General features: G+C 43.6%; 1 protein-coding gene across 7 annotated transcripts in view; it reads left to right on the plus strand.

Moving 5' to 3' along the window:
• Positions 1-25,604, plus strand: part of MIER1 (MIER1 transcriptional regulator) — a 396,268-nt gene that overhangs the window by 245,232 nt on the left and 125,432 nt on the right. For 4 of the 7 annotated variants that reach the window (XM_086953817.1, XM_086953821.1, XM_086953829.1 and 1 more), the window contains 4 exons: positions 3,301-3,433; positions 4,896-4,960; positions 12,209-12,281; positions 23,508-23,659. In XM_086953817.1, coding sequence (XP_086809943.1) covers positions 3,301-3,433; positions 4,896-4,960; positions 12,209-12,281; positions 23,508-23,659 — 423 coding nt within the window. The remainder of the gene's footprint in view (positions 1-3,300; positions 3,434-4,895; positions 4,961-12,208; positions 12,282-23,507; positions 23,660-25,604) is intronic. The other 3 variants (XM_086953835.1, XM_086953836.1, XM_086953838.1) reach the window with 1 other exon arrangement.

A 25,604-nucleotide genomic window follows, 5' to 3' on the forward strand; every position in this document is an offset into this window, starting at 1 on the left:
AAATTGTCATTGAACGCACATTGTTATATGAGCTATTTCATGGACCAGCCATTCCCATGGTATCTTTAGCACTACGGTTCTCTTGCTGGGCCCACATGTATGTGAAACAAATACAAGTCTATGCTCTCTAAGGACATGCACATATGTTCTTTTTCTGGGTGTCACCTCACCTTAATATGTACCTTATCAGAATGTCCGTTATTTCTGCAGGTTTACTACTTAATTGGGCATATTTATTACTCCATGCTTACGCTCTGAATACCATTGCTTAGCTTATCTCTTTCTACCAGTACACACCATCATTTCCTAATGTTCTAAGTTTTTTACGCAGATATCAGGTGGCCTACAATGCTATTGCTCTGCACTGGCATTGTGGACAGTTAAGGGAACAGGTAGGCCATTAAAGCTTCTTCGCTACCTTGACAACCTTTTTGGTGTTACTTTTTCAGCTGATTTTGCCAATTGTATGTTATTTTACCCTCCAGCGGAACCACAATTAGAAGACTTATGTTCTGTGTACTTTTCCTTGCCACAAATATATTTATAAATTCAACTGTTGATTGCAGAACAGGCTTCCTGGTGCTGAAAGTAAGTAGAACAGGAATGAACACATCAGAATTAAGTGAAAAGACAGATCTTCAGCTTTTTAAACTACATTGTATTTTGAGGAGTTCCAAGATGTAGTTTGCAAGAGGAGGAAAACTGCCAGAGCAGCTTTGAGTAAAACTGGTGACGGCCAGTAGATATTAAAGAGGACAAAGTTTGGTAGCACGTGAACTTAACAATGACATAGGAAGGTCCAACATTGTGAAGTGCTCTGTAAATGAAGCATATAGATTTGAGATAGGGTGTTTGTCCAATGAATTTCTTAAGATCAGAAGATGCAGTTGTGCACATTAGGAGTCTTAGAACAACATGGGCTGATAAATGATGAACTTTTTGTAATTGTTGAATGAGATCTGTTATGGTAATCGAGTCTAGAGGTGACTACGGCGTTGGTAACTATGATGCTGGACCCGAAAGCGGCTTGCGTAGCTGAGAAACTTAGAGCCATTCGGAATAATTTACATGTTGTCGGAATAGGAAATGTCAAAACGAAAAACCTGAAATAAGGAGGCAAAAAGCTAAATGTAGTTTTTCAGCAAGGTCGGATTCACTGAAGAGCACTGAGGCACCAAGGAGATCTCTGAATCTGAAGGGAGTGAACAGAACAGAGTGAAATGGACTGTGATTCATGCAAATACCTAGCTCAGAGGGTAGTGATCAGTTTAGTGCGGGACACCAAATCAAAGGCGGACAGTAGGTCTAAGAGGACAAAGTCTGTTCATTTTCACTTCACAGGTGTATCTCATTTATTCATCCCAACCCTCTTGTTGATGGTGTCAGCATCATGATGACAAATATCATTAATGTTGCTTAACTCAGGATCCTGATGGTTGACAGTCATGCTTTGATCATGGAGTCCATATTGCATCACGCAGCACCACATTAATACAAGAGTGGATCGACCACATATGTGTGAAAATATGGGAACCAGGGACCTCTCTCATTTAGGGCTCTACAATGAAAGCGCTACCAGTGGAGCAGATCCGATAAAAAGCTTTCCAGGAGGACTGGTGTGCAGATCCTTTAGGTCTTTAGCTCAGATCCCAGCTCCTCTTTCTAAATGTCTAGCATAGCTTTCCTTTAGCTGTGCCTCATCATTTCATGGTGACACTCGAAATCCTGGTGCTTTTGACTGGCATAGAATGCTCCCTAAGTGAAGGCACTCAAAGGATTCACACACCTTTTCCTGTCTGATTGTAAATTCTCAATACACAAATCAGGTTACTTGCCCAAATACACTCTTTTAGGTACTTTTTAAAACTGTGAACTGAATCAAATTAGCTCTTTAATTCATAATCAATATAAGAATTCCTAAAATACATAATTTTATCTATTGACCGTATAATAAGAGAAAAGGTAATCATGAAAGATGTGTGTAGAAAAAAGATTAAATGCATGTTTGGAAAACACTAACTTATACCCGAGAGGACTAATTAAGAGTATTCTTCATAGCCATATATGTGAACCATAATAATTAATATCAGAGGATGACTGTTTTGAAATTGAACAAAACAGACTCATGCCGGATTTCCAAGCATGGAGAAGCGGTATAAAAAGTCAAAAAAATAAATCTAGATCGTAATTATATTTAAAGAGCAGTAACATTGAAGTTAACTTTATTTTTAGCTTACTGCACAATCTGACAAAGTTTTTGAAAAACATTTAAAGCTTATATAAAAATAAGATTGAAATAAACATTTTCAGAAAATTACATGTGGTCTGTTTAAGAGGAAAGAATATTGAAGATCAATTAAATGTACAAAAGAATAAAGAAAAGACAAATCAGACAATGTTGAAAAATGTATTCAACTTTAGTTGTTGTAAAATTATAATCGAAGACACTACATGTTAATTCATGGGAAAATCCATTCTAGTTGGATAATGTTTCACTTGTGACACCTCTCTCGTAGTCTACGCTATTTGTTGCCCTTGTTTATATTAGGTAGGCCAAACAACACACAAGTAAAACTATGGTGGTTGGTACATCAGTTGACTATTAGAATTGGTTATAAACAATCTCCTGTGGTGAGCCATGTAATGTATGGAATTTATACATATTTTAGCACTAATCCAATAAAAAATTGTGGCTAGTGTTTATAATTTGTCTCAGGGCGGGAATAGAGAATTGCCCTTGAACCAAAAGTAAACTTTTTTTGATTAATCATTAGCATAGATCAACACTTCATGGATTTGATTTACTTTTTACAAAGAAAATTATACATGAGATGAAAGGAACTACTGATTGAGGATGGTTTTGCCTCCAAAAAAGCCCAATCAGATTATCTTCTCTAAACTTTCACAACACTGCTCTTTGAAATTGAATACTGCTTCAGGTCAAAATCTTGTTTTAAAGGACTAATGTCATTTGCTGATGTTACTCTTAAACTCATATGTAACTATTAGTATTCATCTTATTTCACAGGTGAATTCTAATAATTAAATTACTGTTATCTCACTATTGGCTATGCCCCATGTTATTGCTCATCTTTAGTTACTTTAGTATGATATATATTTTTATTGTGATGAAAAGGTCACTTTTCATTAGCTGACAAATGAGGTCTAATGTAGTGATCTGAATAGAAAATATCCCTTTTGTTTTCCCAGACCACTTTTGTGTATGTTTTAGAGGTAAATAGGCAGGAATTAAAATAACCAATTCAAATGTGGCTTTGTGTGTTTATGGTTACATTACAGGAGGAAAATATAAAAGATTCATCTGGACAAGAGGATGAAGCACAGTCCTCCAATGATGACCACGCCCAGCCTGCGGTTTCTCGTGATGCACCTCAACTTATCCGACCCCGGCGATGCAAGTATTTTGATCCAAGTATGCAGTGTTTTATGTAAAAACTGTATCTCATTAATGAGATGTTTCACAACATGCTGTATTTACATTTGTAATTCAGTAAAAGGTATAATAACATGCCAAATAAACATGTTGTGAAAGAGCAATAGTGTAAATTAGTTTAGATGCATTAACATATTGCCTCTAGGCTTGTTACCTGCTTGTTGTTCAGTTTAAAATGCATTCTGTTAGATGTTGCAACCTCTTTCCAGAGATCTAATGTTGCATGACCACATTATATTTAGTTGTGCTGGAAATTTCCTTTTCTTCTTGTTGCTACATCTCATTAAAACTGAAATAGTTGCTTGCAGAGTCCGGTAGTTTGTGCTTTGTCTAATTAGAAAGTTGGTTGAAGTTTTCATTTGTGCTTTCCTTCAAGGATTGTGCTAATTTGTCTGACTCCCTGAGAAGTGAATGGAATTGTGGAGGTGGCATGGGAGTATAAAGACAGTTATGGTGCATTTGACAAATATTTTAGTGTTTGTTGAATTTGAGACATAACAATTATAACTTGAAATTAAATTGTACAAATGTCACAGGTGTAGTAGCTCAGGAAACTTTCTTAGTGGATATACATACTGCTGTAGAAATGTTGGCAGTCAGTGTTGGGTCCGAGACCATTTTTCAGATGGCTTTAATACTTTGCATCATTTACAGATGGTGATGCATGCTATATCCATTATACAGGATTTTAAGGTTTCTTGGTGGCAAGATGGAGTGGACACGGTCCAGATAATTTCACCAACATTGAGTGCAATACATTTTGAGCATTCTAATTTTAAAGGCATCTCATTTTGCAATACCTTTACCCACATAAGGCGGACTTCCCCCTACCGCCCACCCCCCACCCCCGGGGCAACTTAAACTAATTAAAATAAAGGAAGCTCAGACCCCCCAGCCTGTTGCTTTTACTTGCATTTTAACTCCTGTGTTAAATATGGTTCTTTTGTTCGCATACTAGATTTAATGGAGAGTGGGCCTGGCCAGGGTGAATGCTCACCCTATTTTTTCAGGATTTGATGCAAAAGCGCAGTGTTGCATGATGCCTTGCATCTACTACTAACAGTAGTTTGAAGAAAACAAATGTTACAAATGTCCCCTGCGGTGTTGAGTTGTGTGAATAGGCTTCTTTTTGTTTGTCTCCAAAATGAAGTTGAAAGAAATGGAGCGGAAAAGCTTATGGCATGCAAGGTGTTGTAATGTAGATCTGTTATTCCCTTAAATGTTAGTAAAAAAAATTCTGATCTGAAGTTTCATAAAAGCTTCAAATCATCGCTATTTCCACTTTCTGCTTTGTCTGTGAGACTCATAGTTGTGTACAGTGCTTGACAAATGTCCATTTGATAAGAACAGTAATTACAGCCATATCTCAAGAACATGATCACTTTATTGAGGAATCAAAGTTCCTGTTTCTGCCTAATTTGATGATAAACCTGTTTTCTAGATCATGAAATGGATGATGAATCTGATGATGATGATGAATATATTCCATCTGAAGACTGGAAAAAGGTAATTTTAACACTGTTTCACCTTTTAAACAGGCCACAGCATTGTAAATTCAGTTTTTTTTCGCCTCTCTGGCCCAAAGCACAAATGGTTCACCTATGGCACACGGTACGCAAGAAGCTGGGCTGTCATAACAAACTTACGCCGATTACCCCATTTTGGGAAACTGGGTGGATTGATTAGCTGTAACGGATTCCAGAAATGGGATCTTATTGGAATCTCAATGGTAGATCTCTTGGAGAAGGGGAAGGTGATCTCATTCGCAAAGCTGCAACAGCAACACAATATGGCCACAACTGAAACATTCTGTTATTTACAGATCAGGCATGCACTTAAGGCAGTGATCACTGCGGGCCCGCCCCTCCCAAAAGCATCATAATTAGAGGACTGGCTGCTCACAGAAAGGATGGACCGTAAAAGCAATCTCCCTAACTTACCAAAAATTAATTAATAATTTGCCAGATCCAATGCAAAGGCCTCCGTGAGAGATGGCAGAAAGACTTGGAGGAACTAGATGACACTGACTGGAGGTCACGGGAGGTGGCTATACCCTCTAAATTGTGATTCGTACAACTCCAGGTGCTCCACAGAACCTACCTACCCAAGGAAAAAGTTAGAATGGGAAAAGGTGATTCCCCGCTCTGATTGCGTCAGTGTGGAGGAACAGGCACATTTCACCATATCTTGTGGCACTGCCCCGAGATCGGGATCTACTGAAAGACAGTCATGCACACAATCACAAAGTATGCGGGGCCCTTGTACCACCGGAACCCAAAAGATGCTTTCTCAATATGTGGGAGACCATAGACCTTAATCGTAAAAAACAAGACTGGGAGACACTAGGCATGATGATGGCAAAGTGCAATGTAGCTACACATTGGGGCGCACAGACGAATGCTGCAACGATCTAAATTAGGCCATTGTAGCCGAGAAGGCAGTCTTTGTGAATGGGGGATGCCCCAAGAAGTGGGAACAGGTATCGGGAGGATGGAATGGATACAGGGGAGGGATATGCACTCCGCCATCCCTGGGCTTGTCGCACGAGTAGATCTGAAGAATATACTAGGACAATTTTGCAATTAAGCCTCAAAAAAGCCTCAAAAAACAACATATGAACAAAACATGGGATGGAAATAATTTTATTAAAGACATTTTGCTGAAATATTGCCAATACTGTTTGAACTGTATTAATGCTTGTGCTGCTATCAAAAAGCAAAAAAAACGCTCAGGAGCTACTGGGCCCTAGTCATTCTTGTGGCTTCGGACTGGGCACGGAGAGTCTATTTTCATTAGCTTCTCCAACTGAGCATCAATCCTCCGATCAGGCTGAACCTTCAGAAGGATCTTCTGTTGCAGCAACAGGGCATGGTCCTCCATCCAAAACTGTCACTTCTGCGCCTTCTTGAGTGGAGATGGAGCACCAGCAGTTGACCGCATTCAACCTTCCTCCCGAAGTCTGTGATATGATGTTGGCAGCCAGACATCCCTCTACCAAGAACGTGTACGCACTCCTGCCGGTGGCAGAAATTTGTAAAATATTGTACAGAGAGGTCTACCGACTTTCTTTCTACTTCCCTCTCTCAAGTTCTTCTCTTTATTTTGACCCTTGTCCAGCAAGGCTCTGCTCTTGGCACTCTTAAAGGGTACCTTTGGGCCTTGTCTGACTTCTTGAGGCTGTAAGACCAACCCTCTTTATTTCAATCTTTTGTAAACATATTTAAGAGGCTTGTATATATGAGTTGGCCTAACGGCTAGGGGGGTCGACCTCGAATCTGGGGAACTGGGTTCAAGCCTCAGCAATGACTCTGAACATCCTGTGATTCTGGGCGAATCACTTAATCTCCCTGTGCCTAACAAAAATTAATGTGTCCTCATATAATGCAACTGGTGCTATGTAAAGCACTCTGATATCCTATCCGGGTCAAGTTTGCGCTATATAAAACTGTAAAATAAAATAAAAAATTAAATCTGCACCATTCATCATGCCTCAGTGGGACCTTTATTTGGTTCTCACCTTCCTGATTTGCGCTCCTTTCGAACTTCTGCACTACTGCCACCTCCGGCTGCTTTCTATCAAAACTGCTTGTTTGGAAATAACCTCTGCCAGGAGGATGAGAAAATTGCAGGCTATCATCCAGGCCTCCTTCCTGACAGTCTTCCCTTATAAGTTGGTGCTTCGCACTAGGGCCTTTTTCTCACCGAAAGTGGTAACACTATTCCACATGGGGCAATAAGTCACCTTGCCCACTTTATATGTTGCTCCGCATCCCTCAAAAGAGGAGGAGCGGCTCCACTGTCTGGACCTAAAAAGAGTGTTGTCTTTCCACCTTTACCGCACTAAAAGGTACCGCATGGACGACCAACTCTACGTGGGGTGCATTAGACCAATGAAATGTTTTGTGGTGCAGAAGAGGATTATCTCGTGAGGAGTCATCCTCTGTATCAAATGTTGCTACCCTCTGGTCAAGAAATAGCCTCCTGAAGGATTAGGAGCTCATTCCACAAGAGCGAAGGCTGAGACTACAGCATTGCAACGTGGTGTTCCAGTCCTTGTTAGGCAGCAATGTGGGTGTCCCTGCGCACGTTCACTAAGCACTGCAGCCTGGACAGTCAAGTCCGCAGGGATGGCATTTTTGGCCGCTCTATCCTGCCGGACTTCCTGGTGTAAACTTATCTGCAGTCCCTCTTCTGTGGATGGTATTGCTTGAGTATCTCTTCTAAGGTAAGGAATCTGCAGCTCGATGTCTCTATTAGAGGACAAGTTACTTACCTTCGGTATGTGGCTACAGGGTCCCAAGAAGCTGCCAGAGGCATCTTGACCTGAACTGGACTTTGTTATTGGCCTGTGCCTGATCTTGACCTGGACTGGACTTCACTGTTGGCCTGTGCCTGATACCATGATAGTTTCTAAGCACCCTCCCCGGAGGCCTGGGGTGGAGTCTTGGAAGTGTAGGTCTGTGGTTGTTTTGGCCCTAGAAAAAATGTTGAAAAAGGTTTTCCTTAGAGCTCCTGCTGGAAAAAAGTATCTAGCCCGCAGTGCCATAGTTTCAGTTAGAATTTTAGCTTTATCCCTGTCAAGGCTGCCAGTACCTGTAGTATGAACAGCTAAGCCCCATTCTGCATTGGGACGGCACAATATTTCAGCAAGAAATCTCCATAGCCCCAGCTATACCAACCTGCTTCAAGTATCCAGCCTTTGGTTCGGTACGAGAGAGCTCCTTTTTGGCATGGTCGCCTCCACTTTTTGCCTGGTATGTGATGTGATTTTGGCTGAAAGTTCACTGGGTTTCCTGCTACTCCGGTCCCTAGTGCCAAATCTCTTTCCCCAAACTTTACAATTGTTCCCTCAATTGGCAATGCCTTTAGTACCCTCTATAAGTCTCTAGTAAATAGTACCCCTGGTACAGAGGGCCTGAGGTACTAAAGAGGGTCCCCCCAAGAGCTGCGGCACAAGTTGTGCCACACTTAGGGGCCCATCACCAAATTCCCTTTTGGTGAGGGGTCAAGCAGGTTGGCTATCGCAGGCTGTGTGTTTTGGTGCAGGCAATACTGAAAACATGACCTGACACACATCCCTGTGTGCCAGGCCCCCTAACACTGTATTTGGTACTAGTAAGTCACTCCTACAGCAGGCCATACAGCCCTAAGGCAGGGTTTTTGGTATTACATGTGAGTGCATACCTGCACAAGCAGATATGCCCTTGTGCTGGGCAGTTCGATTACTGCCAGTGATAGTGGAAATTGAGCCATTTTAGAACATGTGCTGGACACTGGTGAAAACGAGATGCGTAGCGACATGAAAGCTTCACTGAAAATAGGGGTGTCTGGTATGAAACATCTCGTATAGATAAACCCAGACTGATTCCAGTGTTGAATTTACCAATACATGCATACAGAGAGACACGTTAGTGGTGCCCTCGAAAAACGACCTGCCTCTGGTGTCTGCTGACTGGTTTCTGCCAGCCTGTCACCTGAAACACTGGGAAAAAAACAGAAAAATCTTCGGAGCTTCCCGTCTTGCTATCAGACCCAACAGCAGAAAAAAGAATCCAAAGATGGCTACCACACACGTCGACCTCTAGGATACCGTCGGACGTCACACAGGGGACGTACCTGGCACCAAATGGTGGTAGACCGCAACCAAAACAAGAAAAAAAAACAGACCATTCCAGACCAAATGGCGGAATAATCCGGAAAATTCTTCAAGACACAAAACTACTCCTACTGGTAAGTAACCATTTCGTTCTGACCTCCCAGGATGAGAGCCTTTTGCTCTCTGGAGACCCAGATCAAAAGACTGTCTGGGAAAAGGGTGTCGCACCCCCTCCCACAAAATGACCTGCTGATTAGCCTTCCTAAGCTGGCATGCTTCAAAGAGCTTCTGCCTTTGAAATACGAATCTGGCTCCCCTTACAGGAGAGGAACCAACCTCCTTTGTCTAGAGTCCCTTTGGCACCTGGACAGGCAGTAAGATTAGCTAGTCGGGTACACTTGCCACCCCCAGTTTAGTACCACCCCTAAGTTGGACTAAACTGAGGGGGACACAACTTTTAAGAAGTATCCGTCTTTGTTGAATTCTGGGTTATGCCCATTTTTCACAGAAAGTGATCATATAGGGGGCATAGTGACCCGAAGGTTTAGAAACCCACTGGCTAATACACTTCCCTGGTACCAGAAGAACAGATCCTGATGACCTGAAGAAAGAAGATGGACAAGAAGAGTAGCGCAGCAAGAACAGAAGACCCAGCAACTGACTAGGCATCAACCCTGGTGGTCCGCCTGCCTGCTGGCTTGGCCCATTACACCAAAAGTGTACTTGTCCTGCAGCTGCTAAGTCCCCAAAACCCGGGAGATTTGCCAGCTTTCGCCTAGGATCAAAGACCTCCAGAGGGACACCGGAACCGTCCACTGCATCCTGCAGACAGATAAATAGGGACCAAGAGATCTCCGGTCCCGCTAAAACCGGACACTGCTAAAAACCACTGCACCCGAGTCCCCCACCCTGCGTCAAAGTGGGCCCAAGTTGTCAGCGTGGCCCCTAAACCCTCAAGGTACCAAGTCCACTGTGGAGTCCACGTGAATTCCTCAACGCCTCCTAAAACCTCTGTTGCCAGGCACTCCCCCCCCCCCCCCCCCCCCCCCCCCAATCACGAGTGTTGCCGGATGGAGAAACCCAACACCCCAAAGACCCTCAGAACACTTCCTGTGCACACACAGTTTAGTTCATGCATATAATAAATACATTAATGAATTTTGCCAACACAATAAGGTTATTGTCCTCTTCTTCTTCAAAAATGTCTGTTTTAATACTCTAGCTACACCGCGCCAGCCGACACGTTTCATCAAAGTATATGTCACTTTGACTCTTCAGGGCTTCCTTCTATTCTAGGCGTATACTGTAATTCCACTGAACCGGTGATAATTCCAACCCGGTTAGGGTATCTGCAGGTAACTCTGCTGCTCGTTTCGACCAAGGAATCTCATCTACTGTAATAGTTACAGGACTTGTGTCAGACCGTAAGGATTGTGGGGCAGAACAGGAATCCCTCTCTTTGTGAATTTCGCTCAATGTGCGGCCAATCCGCTTCGTAATTTTAGTCACAATCAAAGTTCGGTTCAGTTCTGTCGAAGTCCCTCCTGTTCAGCCCGGCCGCGATTCCGGCGTCTGTCACCAATGGTGGATGCCCCAAAGACCCTCTGCACTTAAATGCCACGTCCCAAGGAGAAGAGGACCAAAGGTGTCCCCACATCCCCCCCAACATCGCAAGAACCAAAGCCTCTCAGTCCACTCCTGCAGCCTCTTTGTGATCCAGACCGATTCCCACAGGTTTGCATTGGGCACCCGACGCTGTTAGCACCACTGTACCTGGCTGCCCTAGTGCCCCTGGAGATGCCCTCTTGGTGCTGCCTTATACCTTGCCCTGTACACACCTTTGACCTAAGACACTGATCTCGTAAGCCACTGACGGGAATTGGTAACATGCATATTTTTTACCTTTTTAACATTGCAGACCTCAGATATTGCACTAAGTGTCGCCTTTTTGAAGTATTTCTCTTTAAAAACATACTTATCTGAATGATTTTCTTCCGATGCCTAAACATATTTAAAGATTTTTGCTATGTTTATAAATTTGTGTGGATTTCCTTCTTGTGTCATGTGTCTCATTTATTGAACATTGTGTGTATTTTCAGATGTCTTGCGCTCCTCTGTAATAAACCTAGTAAGGGAACCCCTGGACTCTTTACAAGATATATCTCAGTTTGATATATAAAGACCTAGCTTACTACAGGTTCCATGGCGGTGGTTACAATTTTAGTTGCACTCAGCTCAAGGAGGATTTTTACTCTCAAAGAGTTGCTGGGACTTAAAAAAAAAACCTTATCAACTTTTTGACTTCCAGATTTTAGTCGGAACCAATCCACTTGGTGTATCTGACCCAGTTTCCATCACAATCGGCCTGAAATTCCACTTTTGTGCTGGTCTACTGAGCCCTTTGACTTACATTGGATGCTTTATTTTTCTTTGAGCTATTTTCACGTATAGATTTTAAAATGCATGTGTACGGTTTCACTTTTTCAATTTGTGTTATTTTGGTTGTGTTTTACTCATAGGATTTGTTTCAATATTTTAAAATCAGTTGTGGAGTTTTATAATGTTTGTCTTGACTTTTTCTAATATATATGCACGCTTAAATAATTTACGCATTCCTTTTTGTTTGAGCCTGACCAGTTTGTGTCACATTATCATGGATTGAGCACATGTTTATTTTATTTAATTTGTGTGACAACTAGCTGGTATTGGCCTTATCCTTTGGGGAGGATACTTCTTCATTCCAAATAATAATCCACTTTCCTACAGCAGTGTAATGATTTATGAAACCGGTCTAATTAATGGCTAGGAAACTCAAAATTTGTTTCCGTCTAGACAATGCATAAAACAAGAACTCCTGTGCTGCTTCGTAGTGTCTGAGTGGTCTCTGTGGCCTCGTATTGTTAGATGTACAATGGTGATCCTCTTTCTAGAGAAAGTATGTAGCATTGCCAAGCACGTAATATGAACCCTATCTTTTTGGCTTTCAGTCCTGACCTTGACATATGAAATATGAGGGACCTAGAGCTAGATGTTAAAATGTTTCACTGTTTCGTATTGCTGTTTAATACGCTATGGTAAGAAAATTCTAAACTTATAAACCTATTCAAAAGTAACCACTTCTTTCTAAAATATTGGTTCCTTTTGTCTATTGAAACCAGGAAATCATGGTGGGCTCTATGTTTCAAGCTGAAATCCCAGTTGGAATGTGCAGATACAGAGAGACAGAAAAAGGTGAGTTTTTACTTGGAGCATTCAGTTGTCTGTGAATTGATATATATATATATGTATTGTTTACACTCTGCTTACATATATCACCTAATTCTATTGTTTCCTTCTACGCTGTGTAGTCTCTTACTCTTGTCTTATTATAGTTGTGTCACCGAAGCACAGCAGCGACTATACCGTTTTTTTGATGGACTCAAAACAAGTTTGTAATATTTATGTTTGTACAGCTATTCAAATGGTAACTGCTTTAAACTGACAATTTTTATAGGGGGGGGGGGGGGCGGGCGGTGATGGATTGCAGCACAAGATGGTGGGCACCATTTTTCAGCGCTCTCCCGCCCACTATCCTAAAACATCCTGGCATGGACCATACCCTGTGATAGGACAATGGATTACTGATGAGGAGGTGATTGAATAGAGGGCATAAGAGGACTGACTCAGGATGACATTCTTGCCCCCTGATTCTGGCCTGCAGAATACTGGCGTGGCCCACACCCAATATGGTGGCCGATTTAACACTGGTGGCCTGGTCGGTGTCCAAATTCCTAGACCATGACCACTCTGAGTCAGATGAGAAGAGTTTGGTGGTGTGCAGGTGCAGTGTGGAGCAGCTGGAGGGCCTAAGTGGAGGCATGCTGGTGTTATGGCGGTGTGAGAGGAGCCCCTGCCCTCGTTCAAGATGGGGGCTCTGAGTTAGGGTATCCAGAAGAGGCCGACGGGCAAGCTTGGTCCTTAGTGATTGGAGGAGGCTGGCTCCGTATATGGTATGCCCACTAGGTGGGTATAACATGCACAGAGTCCAGGTGTTACCCGAAAGTGTACAGGGCTTAATGTAAAACCCAAAGTGCTCTATTAGTGGTAGTGTGGGCGAGCAGCCTTAGGCATAACATAGGAGTGTAAGACATTTATTGCACAACATTGACCAAGACACACAACTCAAAAAGGAGATCCTGACCAATTTTAGAAAAATATACAATGTATTTTAATACCAAGATCTTCGCAAAAAGGCAAGTATGTTTTTAAATAATAATACTTTTTACTTTCAAAAGTCAACACTTGAAATATTTTTGAAGCAATTAATTGTTATCCTATTTAACAGGTAAGTACCACACTTACAAATCCAGTCTTCGGACCCAAAGGTCAGCATGGGTCAGATGAGTACCAAAACGGCACAACCAGTGACAAAGGCGTGGCAGGGTGGAGAGTTCAAAGTCTGAGTTCGGCCAGGGCTTGTCATTGGAGGCTGGGGGTGCCTGGTGCCACACATCTTGCAGGTAAGTGGGTTGGTTGTAGGGGCCAAGCTTTGGAGGTTAGCACAAGCACGGGAGGGCCACGAAGCAGAACCAACCATACACCACCAGCGGTGGAGGGACGGCTGGGTGCAAGGTGCAAAATCAGCATCGGGCGCCCAATGCTTTGCAACAAAGTTTCTTCTTTTAACAAACAGGCTGCAGGCATTGCACCGGAGGTTGCAAGAGAGACCAATGGTAGCTGATTTAAGTAGTGATGTAGGGGATCGTAGGGGCACAGTTTGTTCAGCTCACCAAGTCCCAGCGCCTTTGGGTGCAGGGGTGCCTTTCGGCATCAGTCTTCGTACCGGAGCCATTAGCGGTGAGAGGGAGCCTCTGGATTCAGTCTGCAGGCTTTGTCGTGGAGGTCAGAAGCGGTCAGCCAACACTGGACTTGGGTTCAGGATAGCTGGGGAGACTTTACTGCCCAGGTGAGGCACTCGGACTCGGGCTGTGGGCGTCAAGTGCAGAGTGGGCAGGGATCGGTGTTCCAGCTGGATCCAGAGCCCTTGGAGTTGTTTTCTTCTGGACATGTCCGCTGTCCACAGGAGATTGGAGTCTCTTTCGAAGGCAACAGTCCTCCCAGGGTTTTCAGAGGTCGCTGGCTGCAAGACAGATTGCAGGTTCGCTGAAGCTGGAGACAGGCCGGTAGGACTGGAGCCAAGGCAGTTGTTGTCTTGAGTCTTCTCTGCTGTCAATCAATCATGTGTTGGTTAAGCGCTACTGCTCACCCATGAGGATCTCAAGGCGCTGGTGGGAAGGAGGGGGTTCGCAGGTTCCATCCCATCAAGGAGCGTTATGCCTGTCTTCTTAGGTCGTCGCAGATCTAGTTTCTAGGTCTTGGGGCGCTACCTAAATAATAAATGTTGGGATATTTCAGGGGAGTAACAGGTGGGGTCAATGGACACCTTACCTGGGGTGACTACACCACCTATTATGCCACCCTCATCTGGGAGAGGGCATAGACCTAGCCCTGATTAGAGGGGTCCTCCATCCTCAAGATGACGTGGACCGAAAGATGTGCTTCATCCTGCCTCCTCCACTTTGGGGGTGGGCTTGGTAGAGGTGGGCAAACCTCCTATTCTCCTACGTTTTCACACCCAAAGTGGGGGTGTAAACCGGGGCTGCCATCTGTTCCTAGCAGCAGACGATGGGGGCCATATTACAGAGGCGGCAGGCCCTTCGAGCACTGGCCCGTTCTGCGGGAGGAGGTGTGACAACTCTGCCCATTATGCACATTGTTTCTGGTCCCAGAGAGCAGAGGCTCTCCACTCAGGGGTCCAGAAACATGTCTGGTGGTGGCTGGCTTCCTACGGCTGGTCAGAGACCACACCAGGGTTGGTAGGTTTTAAGGGTGCATCTATGATATGCCCTCAGAGTACATGGTGCATTAAATCTTACACTGGCATCAGTGTGGATTTATTGTGAGGAGTATTTTGGTACTGAACACTCCTTTGTTCTCTGAAGCCATCATGGTGCTGTGGAACCAGAATTGTTGCGTTTCCCACCCATGTACTCTCTATGGCTTCACTGACACTTAAAGTATTAAGGAATGGACCCTAATATTGTGGTATAGTGCACCCTGCCTTAGGGTTGTGAGGTCTGCTAGAGGGGTGACTTACCTTTACCTTCAGACAGTGCTGGCTGGCATGGCACCTTAGCCATTTCGACTTTGTCATTTTCTACCTCACACAGGGGCATGCTAGCTGCAAGGACAGTGGCGTGTCCCAGTGAGGGGGGTTTCCAGGGGACCTTCTTCAGCTCTCAGGAGTAATACCCATCTTATCAGAAGGATCAATCCAGACCCTTGGATGTGAGGGTCATTCATCAGCTTTTTGGTGACTTCATGTCTACCCTTTGCCCCCTTTTTGGGGTGTTTGTGACCCTCTTACTTATGGTAAGGGAATAGGCAAGTTAGTCTCGCAACTGCTGCAGAGCATAAGCGGAGCAGAAAAAAGGGAGGGGTATTCTAGTGATGGTTACGTAAGGTGCTGTCTGAAAGGAACGCATTGCCGTCCTTATAGACCAAGATAGCAGTTTTTGCGAAATCTACAAGCATATAAGACTTTAGCATAAGTATTGATTTTTGTTTTCACTGTTGCTTTCACACCAGTGTCCACAGACCAGGTACCTCAATTTGGCGCTGTTTTGGTGACCAAGGCAGCTAAGTGTATTGTAAAGGATGATGGATCCTGCGTTCTTGAGCTCACTGCATTGTATCACTTATCACTGCATAAAACCATGTTCGAAGCATATGGGCGGCAGATGGTACATTTATGAATAGATCGCCATCTGGTGTTGGGCTTGGATGATTGCACTTGTTTTTCTCTTGGAGAAGTCTTTTGTCGTCACCAGACTGGTGACTCCTCCTTTGGGTGCTAGTGCGCATGGGCATCGGCTCCATCCTTAGATTGGTTTTTTCCGCCATCGGGTTCGGATGAGGATCGAAGCGCTCCGGATCGACTTCGAGAAAAAGTGATATTTCGGCGCGTATTCCCTTTCCAATTAGACGGTATTGTTATCGAACGTGATTTCATTTCCATTCCGACGCGTTTCGACTCCAACAATAAACATTTTCTTCTACATCGACGAGACCGGGAGGCCTTTCTCGACGCAGTCCAGCTCGGAGTCCATGGAGAGTACTCCATTTAAGAGATGTCCAACGTGTGGTGCTAAGTTCCCACACAAGGACCTACACGAGGTGTGCAACCTCTGTCTATCGCCTGAACACGAATCCAGGGACTGCGAAGCCTGCCCAGCATTCTCCCCCAAGTCGCCGATTAGAAACCGTCGAGCCCGAAGACACGAGGTTTCGAGAATGCAGTCGGAGGCAATCCCGGAGCTGTTCGAGGCCCAGCACCTTGAAGAAGAGGAACATGAAGACGAGTCGGGGTCGGAAGTGGACGAGTATGATGTCAAAGAAATTGACGCTCAACAAACCGTGAGTGACGACGTCCCCTTACCAAAAAAAAAAACGACCCCGTGTGGTACTGACCCCGCCTTTGAGCCCGGTCAGACTACCGAAGAAAATTTCCGACTCCCCGCCTTCGGGCCCGAGAAACGATCGACATCGACACCGAAGCTCCATACAAAGGAAAGCTCGGCATCGAAACATTCCATGTCGAAACCGATACATGCTGCGACGTCGAAGACTTACTCGACACCGAAAAAATCGGAATCGAGCAAATTCTCTGTGCCGAAAACACAGAACATTGACAGTCAGAAGCAAAGGCACCTTTCGGAACCAAGAACTTCGGTACCGACACAGGAGCAGCAGACAGATCCAAAACAAAAGACTTTGTTTATCGATCCGCAAACTGGCAAAGTGGTGACAAAATCACCGAAAAAGAGGAAAAATGAACAGCTAGATGACAAAGCTCTTCCTCCTAAAAAGAGAGCAATGGGGACAAATACAACTCTTCCCCTTTCTCCTCAACCTAGAGACACACCCTCTTCTCCTATTCCTCACACTATGCCAGCTACTCCTCCACCTTCTACACCAAGACCATCTACACCTCTAACAGATGTAGACAGTGATACAGGGGAGGGAGAACCTCATGGGGATGACGACACTATCCCAGATAATGAAGACCCATGGGAGAATTATGATGCTGGGTCAGATAATAACGACCCAGAATTATACCCCTCAAAACCTTCACCACCTGATGATAATACAGGTTTTGTACAGCTGATTAATAGGGCAGCAAAATACCATAAGGTAGATTTACATACAGAACCTCAAATAGAGGATTTCCTTTTAGAAACGCTACCTGCTGCACAAAAAACATCAGGAACACTACCTATGCCAAAGGGTCTTCTCAATCACACAGCAGACCTATTCAAAGACCCTGTGAGGGCTAGGGTATTAAACCCAAGAATTGATAAAAAATATAAGGCAGCCCCAAAGATCCAATATTTATCAAGGGACAGCTACCTCTGGACTCGCTTGTAGTAACAAACGCTCGTAAAAGAGCAAACTCATTATCTACCGGAGAAGCTCCTCCTCCTGATAAGGAGTCCAAGCTAATAGATGCATCAGGCAAAAGAGTAGCATCCCAAGTGGCAAACAGCTGGCGCAAAGCTAATACACAAGCGCTACTTGCACGCTATGATAGAGCGCATTATGATGAGTTAGAAAAACTCATCACACATCTCCCTAAGGAACATCAAAAAAGGGCTGACCAGCTTATACAGGAAGGGAAGATAATAACCAACACTTCCATTAAGTGCGCCTTAGACGCGGCAGACACTGCAGCAAGATCCATCAACACCAGTATCATGTTAAGAAGACATGCATGGCTTAGGGTCTCAGGGTTCAAACAAGAAGTACAAACATCTTTATTGAACCAACCTTTTGATCAAAAAACACTTTTCGGCTCAGGTACAGATGAGACTTTAGAAAAGATGAAAAAAGACACACAAACGGCTAAATCAATGGGAGCATTACAACAGCCAACTCAAAGGGGTTCCTTTCGTAGGTCCACCTGTAGAGGGGGGTCAAAGAATACAGGTACAAGCCAGCAATCTACCTCTTTTACACCAACATCACCCAGAGGTAATTCAAGAGGCAGTTACAGAGGTAACAACAACAAGGGTAGAGGTCGCGGAAATAATAACAACCGCAGCTCCCCAACCCCAAAACAGTGACTTAATACAACTCCCCCCAGACCGGGGACGTTTATCACAGTTCCTACCTGTCTGGGAAAACATCACGTCAGACAGGTGGGTGAGACAAATTATCCAACATGGTTATTGCCTAGAACTCACAGCTACCCCACCAAACATCCCCCCCAGACAGCGTCCAATGAGTCAAGATCATCTGACATTGTTAAAACAGGAAGTACTATCACTGCTACAAAAGCATGCTATAGAGAAGGTTCCAAAACATCAGCAAGGGACAGGAGTATACTCTCTATACTTCCTAATTCCCAAAAAAGACGGGTCTCTAAGACCAATTTTAGACCTCAGACCTCTCAATGCATACATAAACTCGGAACATTTCCACATGGTCACGCTCCAACAAGTACTTCCTTTACTGAAGAAAGGGGACTTTCTTTCTACACTGGATCTAAAAGACGCTTACTTTCACATCCCAATTTACAAAGCCCACAGAAAATACCTCAGGTTTGTAGTAGAAGGACAACATTATCAGTTCAAAGTCCTTCCGTTTGGGGTCACAACAGCACCAAGGGTGTTCACAAAATGCCTAGCAGTAGTTGCAGCACACCTAAGAAGACAACAAATACATGTCTTCCCCTACTTGGACGATTGGCTAATAAAAGCCAAGTCACAGGAAGAATGTCTTCAAAACACACAAGACCATTCAATTGCTGCACCAGCTAGGGTTTACGGTGAACTACACAAAATCCCACCTACAACCAAACAAGGTTCAACAATATTTAGGGGCTACTATAGACACAGAAAAAGCCAAAGTATACCCAATCCAATCCGGATCCAAACTGATTACGTTGATCCAAAAATTTCAACCACAACACTCACTAACAGCTCGAGTGTTCATGCAGCTGTTAGGGATGATGTCCTCCTGCATACTGCTGATACCATATGCCAGACTACAAATGCGTCCACTGCAAGAGTGTCTAGCGACACAGTGGAATCAGGCTCACGGTCAGATTACAGATCTGGTGTTGGTAGACGACCGCACACATCGCTCTCTGAAGTGGTGGAACACAACAAACATTTCCAAGGGACGGTCGTTCCTAGAACCGATTCCACAAGTGATACTAACAGCGGATGCATAGCTCACCGGATGGGGAGCGCATATGGAGAAATATACAGTGCAGGGAAAATGGAGTGTACAGCAAAAAAGACTGCACATCCATTATCTGGAACTACTAGCAGTGTTTCTAGCATTAAAAGCTTTTCAAATGCAAATCCTCAACAAAGCAGTCCTGATCAGAACAGACAACATGACTGCAATGTATTCTATTCAAAAACAGGGGGGGACACACTCTCTCCAACTATCCAGACTAGCACAGGACATACAACTATCCAGACTAGCACAGGACATTTGGAGATGGGCCATTCCTCAAAAGATCTATCTGTTAGCCGAACACCTACCAGGAGTTCAAAATCAGATAGTAGACATCCTAAGCAGAGAGTCAGAACAAATACACGAATGGGAACTGCACAACCAAATACTGCAGCCATTCTTCCAAAGATGGGGACAACCAGAGATAGATCTCTTTGCCACTCATCAGAATGCAAAATGCCAAAACTTCGCATCCAGGTACCCACACCACCTGTCCCAGGGCAATGCGCTATGGATAAATTGGTCCAACAAATTTGCTTACGCTTTTCCCCCTCTCCCACTAATTCCATTAGTGGTTCGGAAACTGCAACAACATTCAATGACAATGATACTAGTAGCACCCACGTGGGCAAGACAGCCGTGGTTCACCACGCTACTGCAACTCTCACAGGTGCCACATCAAAAGTTAAGATTATTACCCATGCACCTTACACAGAACCATGGAGAAATAATGCACCCAGATCCCAATCAATTGAACCTAGCGATCTGGCTCCTGAGGTCATAGAATTTGGATACTTAGATTTACCTCCAAACTGTATGGAAATCATTAAGCAAGCAAGATGTCCTACCACCAGAGCATGCTATGCAGCAAAGTGGAAAAGGTTTGCTGTATACTGTAACAGTAACAACATCAACCCTCTGGACGCATCCACTAAACAGATTATTTGCTATTTACTACGCTTGCAGCAATGTAACCTTGCTTACACCTCTATTAGAGTACATTTGCAGCCATAGCGGCGTACCTACAAAAAAGACAACATCTTTCCCTGTTTAAAGCACCAGCAATAAAAGCTTTCATGGAAGGCCTCAAAAGAGTCATTCCACCAAGACTACCGCCTTCCCCAGTCTGGAATCTCAACATAGTACTTACCAGACTAATGGGACCACCTTTCGAACCTATGCATAGGTGTGAAATACAATTCCTCACATGGAAGGTGGCCTTTCTTATAGCTATTACTTCACTCAGAAGAGTAAGTGAATTGCAAGCATTTACAATACAAGAATCATTTCTGCAGTAACACCAAAATAAAGTGGTTCTTAGAACAAACCCAAAATTCTTGCCTAAAGTAATTTCAGCATTCCACATCAATCAGCCAGTGGAACTACCAGTTTTCTTTCCAAAACCACAGACGGTAGCAGAAAGGGGCCCTACATACATTGGATGTCAGAAGGGCAATATTTAACTACATAGAAAGAACACAAACTTTCAGAAAGACAAAACAACTATTTGTAGCGTTTTCTCCTACACAGAAGGGCAATCCTATCTCTAAAGCAGGCATTGCCAGGTGGATTGTAAAATGCATACAAATATGCTACTTAAAAGCAAAGAGGATATTAACTGTTCCCCCTAGAGCTCACTCTACACGTAAACTAGGAGCATCTATGGCATTCTTAGGAAACATTCCTCTAGATGACATATGCAAAGCAGCTACCTGGGTTACACCGCATACCTTCACAAAACACTACTGTGTAGATGTGCAGGCACAACAACAGGCTAGAGTGGGACAAGCTGTACTAAAAACTTTATTTCTGACTGTTGCAACAGACACTGGTGACCACCGCTAGGGAGATAACTGCTGTATAGTCTATTCATAAATGTACCATCTGCAGCCCATATGCCTCGAATGGAATATGCTACTTACCAGTATGCATCTGTTCTTGGCATAGAGGGCTGCAGAGTGGTACATGCCCTCCCAGCCTCCCCGGAAACCTGTGTCTGTTCCAACACTATTTTATTTAGATACACTTACATGGGCATTTCTATCTGTATTCTATCATACTACTCCATCTAACCCTACTATGGCAAAACAATCTAAGGATGGAGCTGATGCCCATGCGCCCTAGCACCCAAAGGAGGAGTCACCAGTCTTGTGACGACAAAAGACTTCTCCAAGAGAAAAACAAGTGCAATCATCCGAGCCCAACACCAGATGGCGATCTATTCATAAATGTAAAATTGTAAATTGATACTTGTATAGCGCACTACTCACCCGCAAGGGTCTCAAGGCGCTTGTACGAATACCGCTGTGGAACCCATCCTGGCTTTCCCTGTGAGGCGTCCACTCCTGGGCACCCCCAAGGTGGAGGCCAGGCATCCTTAGCGCTGTGGGGGCCATTGTGGAGATTAAGCAAGATATTGCCCAGAGTTGCAGAGTGGGACTCCATGATTGAAATAGGCACCAAGGCAAGAATGATCAGGTCCGTGGAATTTTGAGACCAAGACCCGCCGAGGCGGGGAATTGAACCCTGGTCCCGGGCTAGATCTCTGCATCAGGGTCTGCCGCTCTAACCATTGAGCCACACTTCTCCACATAAATGTACCACTCTGCAGCCCTCTATGCCAAGAACAGATGCATACTAGTAAGTAGCATATTCCTTTTCAGTCTATGGAGCTTTCTCTACATTAATTTAATCTAGAGCTAGAGTCTTTAACCCCTTCCGTGCTCCCGTCGGCAGCATTACCTGACTGGTGCTGCGAACGGCCAACATGGCCCCGCCCACTCCTTAGAACGCCCGCACTGCACCGAAATTACGGCTGCGGTAAACGGGTTAAGCGGGGGAAGAACAGCACCTGGGAACATGAGCACACTGAATGTAGTGATGAAGATGGGAGGGATCCAAAACCAAAGGAGGCATCCTAAAAGTTAACAGAATTCCTTTTAATGTTAACTTGTGTACTACTTGGTGGAAAGTGGAAAACCTACAAAAATTGTAGGAATCTCCTGCCACTGAATTAAAGACTAAGGTCTCTGGGACCAGCTCTGAAGCACCATCAAGAAGAAACCATTTAGTGCAAGACGCCTGAAGAGAAAGAAGCTGCTACTAAAACTTCTAACCACCTTGTTGACTGCTAACCAGCATGTTAGCAGTCTCAACATGGAGAGGCCTGATAAATCCTCAGTCCAATTGGCTTCTATGAAACCCCTTTTCCTAGTGTATACTTTCAAGGCCTCGGTCCTAAAAACAGTTACTGTTATGGTTTATTTAATAGCCATTTAGCCTCTTGTACATTCTCATTTTTTCTTTCTTTACGTTTAAAAATGTTTCTTTTTTCTTTCTCTCTTTATTTAGATGTTTCTTTAACAATTTTGTTGTTTGCTAAGCTGGTCCCAAACTGCAGATGTTTTCTATGGGGACAGTCTTGCTACTTTGGTCAGGCAATCAGAAGCCGAGTAATCCGGTTCCTCTCTGAAGCCAGTTTTCCCCTTGTAGAAAACGTCTCTTTTTGTAGTGTAGAAGCTCAACCACAAATCACATCAAGACAGTCTGTCTCCTCATGTAGCCCACCATTGAATTTTCCTGTGCTGTAAAAAATGTGCCCCGTGTTCAATTAACAAGTGTAATTGCCCTCCATGTGAGCAAATTGAAAACTCATTACAACTGGGTTCCATACCAAATATATTTAATTTATTAGGTTCTTAAATAGTTATTAAGACATTTAGCTATGAGGCCTCCTCCAAATTATTTAATGAATGCTCTGCTTGTGCAGATAAAATACTGTATAAATCTACAAGAATATTGACGTAAAACAAGTGTTTATGTTCTCCTGGAGAGGGATAGAGACTTACTATATTGTCTTCAAGTATCCAGTTTCACAGCTGAACATGTGGAAAGAACGTGAAATATATTTTGAAATAGACGTTATTTTGGCTTATGTATTGTTTATGTATTTAACAGTTTTACAATGATTGTTGTTTGTGACTTATTTGTTTTCTATGGCATAGTGCTCATTCTTCTCATATAGCAGAGTTATGCTTAAGATATTTTTATTAATTTAGTTGTTAAAAGGTATAAGAGCACTCCAACTATTTTCAAAACCCATGCATTGACAAGTATATTATCTGCAATATTGGACAGTTAAGAATATTTCATATTTAATTATTTTGTTTATAGTGTACGAAAATGATGACCAACTTTTGTGGAATCCTGATTTTGTGTCGGACGAACAAGTCAGCGAATTTCTCAGTGAAGCTTCTAGACGTACAGGAGAAGAGAAGGGTCTTGATGCAGTTCCTGAAGGATACCACATTAAAGACAATGAACAGGTATAGCCACGTTTTTTATAGTTGCATGTTTTTCATTGAAGATCTCCCAGTAGTATCTGATCTTCAGTTAGCAGGAAGGCTGAAGAGACTCCACAGGGGTGTGGAATTTAATAAAATATCTACTTGTTCATGGGGCAGCTTGCTTCATACGTCTACTTGTCCTGTAACAAAATCTACTTGTCTCTTTTGTGCCATTCAGTGCAGCACAAATTATGGCAGCAATCTCAATATATAAGAGCTCTGATATAGCCTCTTTGGTTATGCTAGGACTCATACCATATTGGTGTTTGAATACTTGCAATCCCCTTATGTTGCCACGTATCTGCAGATCTATATACTGGGGCTGAAGGTATTGGTAAGCAATAGTTCCAGGGTTAGAATGCCCCTTTGAGTCAGTGCAAACTTACTAACTTGCATGTTTTAATGGTTTTCAACAACTCTTCTCTAATTTTTCCCATACTGAGATATGTTGGAAATTTGCTCCTGACCTTGGCAGGTGTGAACCCTCTTCCAGAGTTGAGGAAAAAAGGGGTTGGAGGGAAAGTGAACTTGCAAACACTCAGATTTTCGCATGAGCAAAGCTACACATGCACATTTGCTCATGCTAAAATGCAGTTCACAAATATTTTCTAGGAGTACTATTTCTTGTCCTACTTCTTTAAACTCGAGGGAATTCACGAAAGCCGTATAGCTGCACTTAATGCAAGGACCTTGGGTGCACTTTTGAGACTTGCTTTGATAATTAGGCCCCTAATTTGGTCTTGCGTTGACCATGGCCTTTTGCGTTTATTGACATATTCTCTCTTCTCTCTCTCTCCCTCTCTCCCTCTCTCCCTCTCTCTCTCCCTCTCTCCCTCTCTCTCTCTCCCTCTCTCCCTCTCTGGCGCATGAAATCAGAGGGCATTCTGGGAACATTATACATAGCCTCATATTGCTTAAGTTTGAAAACGTGTGTACACATTTTCATGCTGGAAGTGCACTCATAGCTTACAAAATTTACTTAGAGCGCTCACTCTATTAATAAAGGCTTGTAATTAATGAACCATAAATGCAAGTTTGAACAGCATTAACATATGGACACACATATTACCTTAGCTGCAGACAGTACCCTTCCCTGATCCATAATGTGGTACTGCAAACTGACAGCCAAAGGGTTTGTGCTGCAGGGGGTTGGGCCTACTTGTCCCAAGGACAAAATACACATGAAAACGTATTACCTTTGACCCCAAACAATATGTCCTGGGCGTCGGGCTATAGGAATTCCACATCTCTGCTGCAACAGAGATAAACTGCATAGCAGTTAAAGCTGTTCCTCCCAGTTAATCGGACCCCTGCTCCTGTTCTTGAGAAGTAACCTTGCAGACCTCTCAAGGGGGTAGCTGCAGTCACAGACTACACCAATCCTTGTGGAGCCTCCAAAATCCGATTCAGCAGCCAGAGTACACAGTGGCAACACTGACAACTCAGCTTTCACAGTACAGTCAGGATGTACATGTACACCCTCTGTCATTGAAAAAGAACTGTGAGGTGTTTGGCCCTCGAGTGAGTAGTTTTTGACTACTTGTGCACGTCACTTGGGGGAAAGGAGGGAATGGGAATTTTTAGCTCGTGCAACCCGCCACCTCCATACCCCATCCCAAAAGGAAGCCAGAATGGGCATAGCCCCCTTGACAAAGTGTACATGCCCCTCATAATTCTCTGCTCATTCCTGCATGTGTGAATAATATGGCAAAGGCATAGTTGGCATGGATGCACACTTTGTATTCCACACTTACTAAATTTGTAACCGAGCAATACATACAAGTGAAGAGAGCACACGTTATCTGCTGCCACTTCTGTAATAGCAAAGTGATTCATTATATTAAAAAAAATCTGTTGAGGAGTAAACACACGTTTTTCTTTTACGCTTTTGGCATTGGAGGGCAAGGTTTGCATTTGGGTTTGT

This window comes from Lissotriton vulgaris, chromosome 1_1 (assembly GCF_964263255.1).
Source record: "Lissotriton vulgaris chromosome 1_1, aLisVul1.2, whole genome shotgun sequence".
Lineage (NCBI taxonomy): Eukaryota > Metazoa > Chordata > Amphibia > Caudata > Salamandridae > Lissotriton > Lissotriton vulgaris.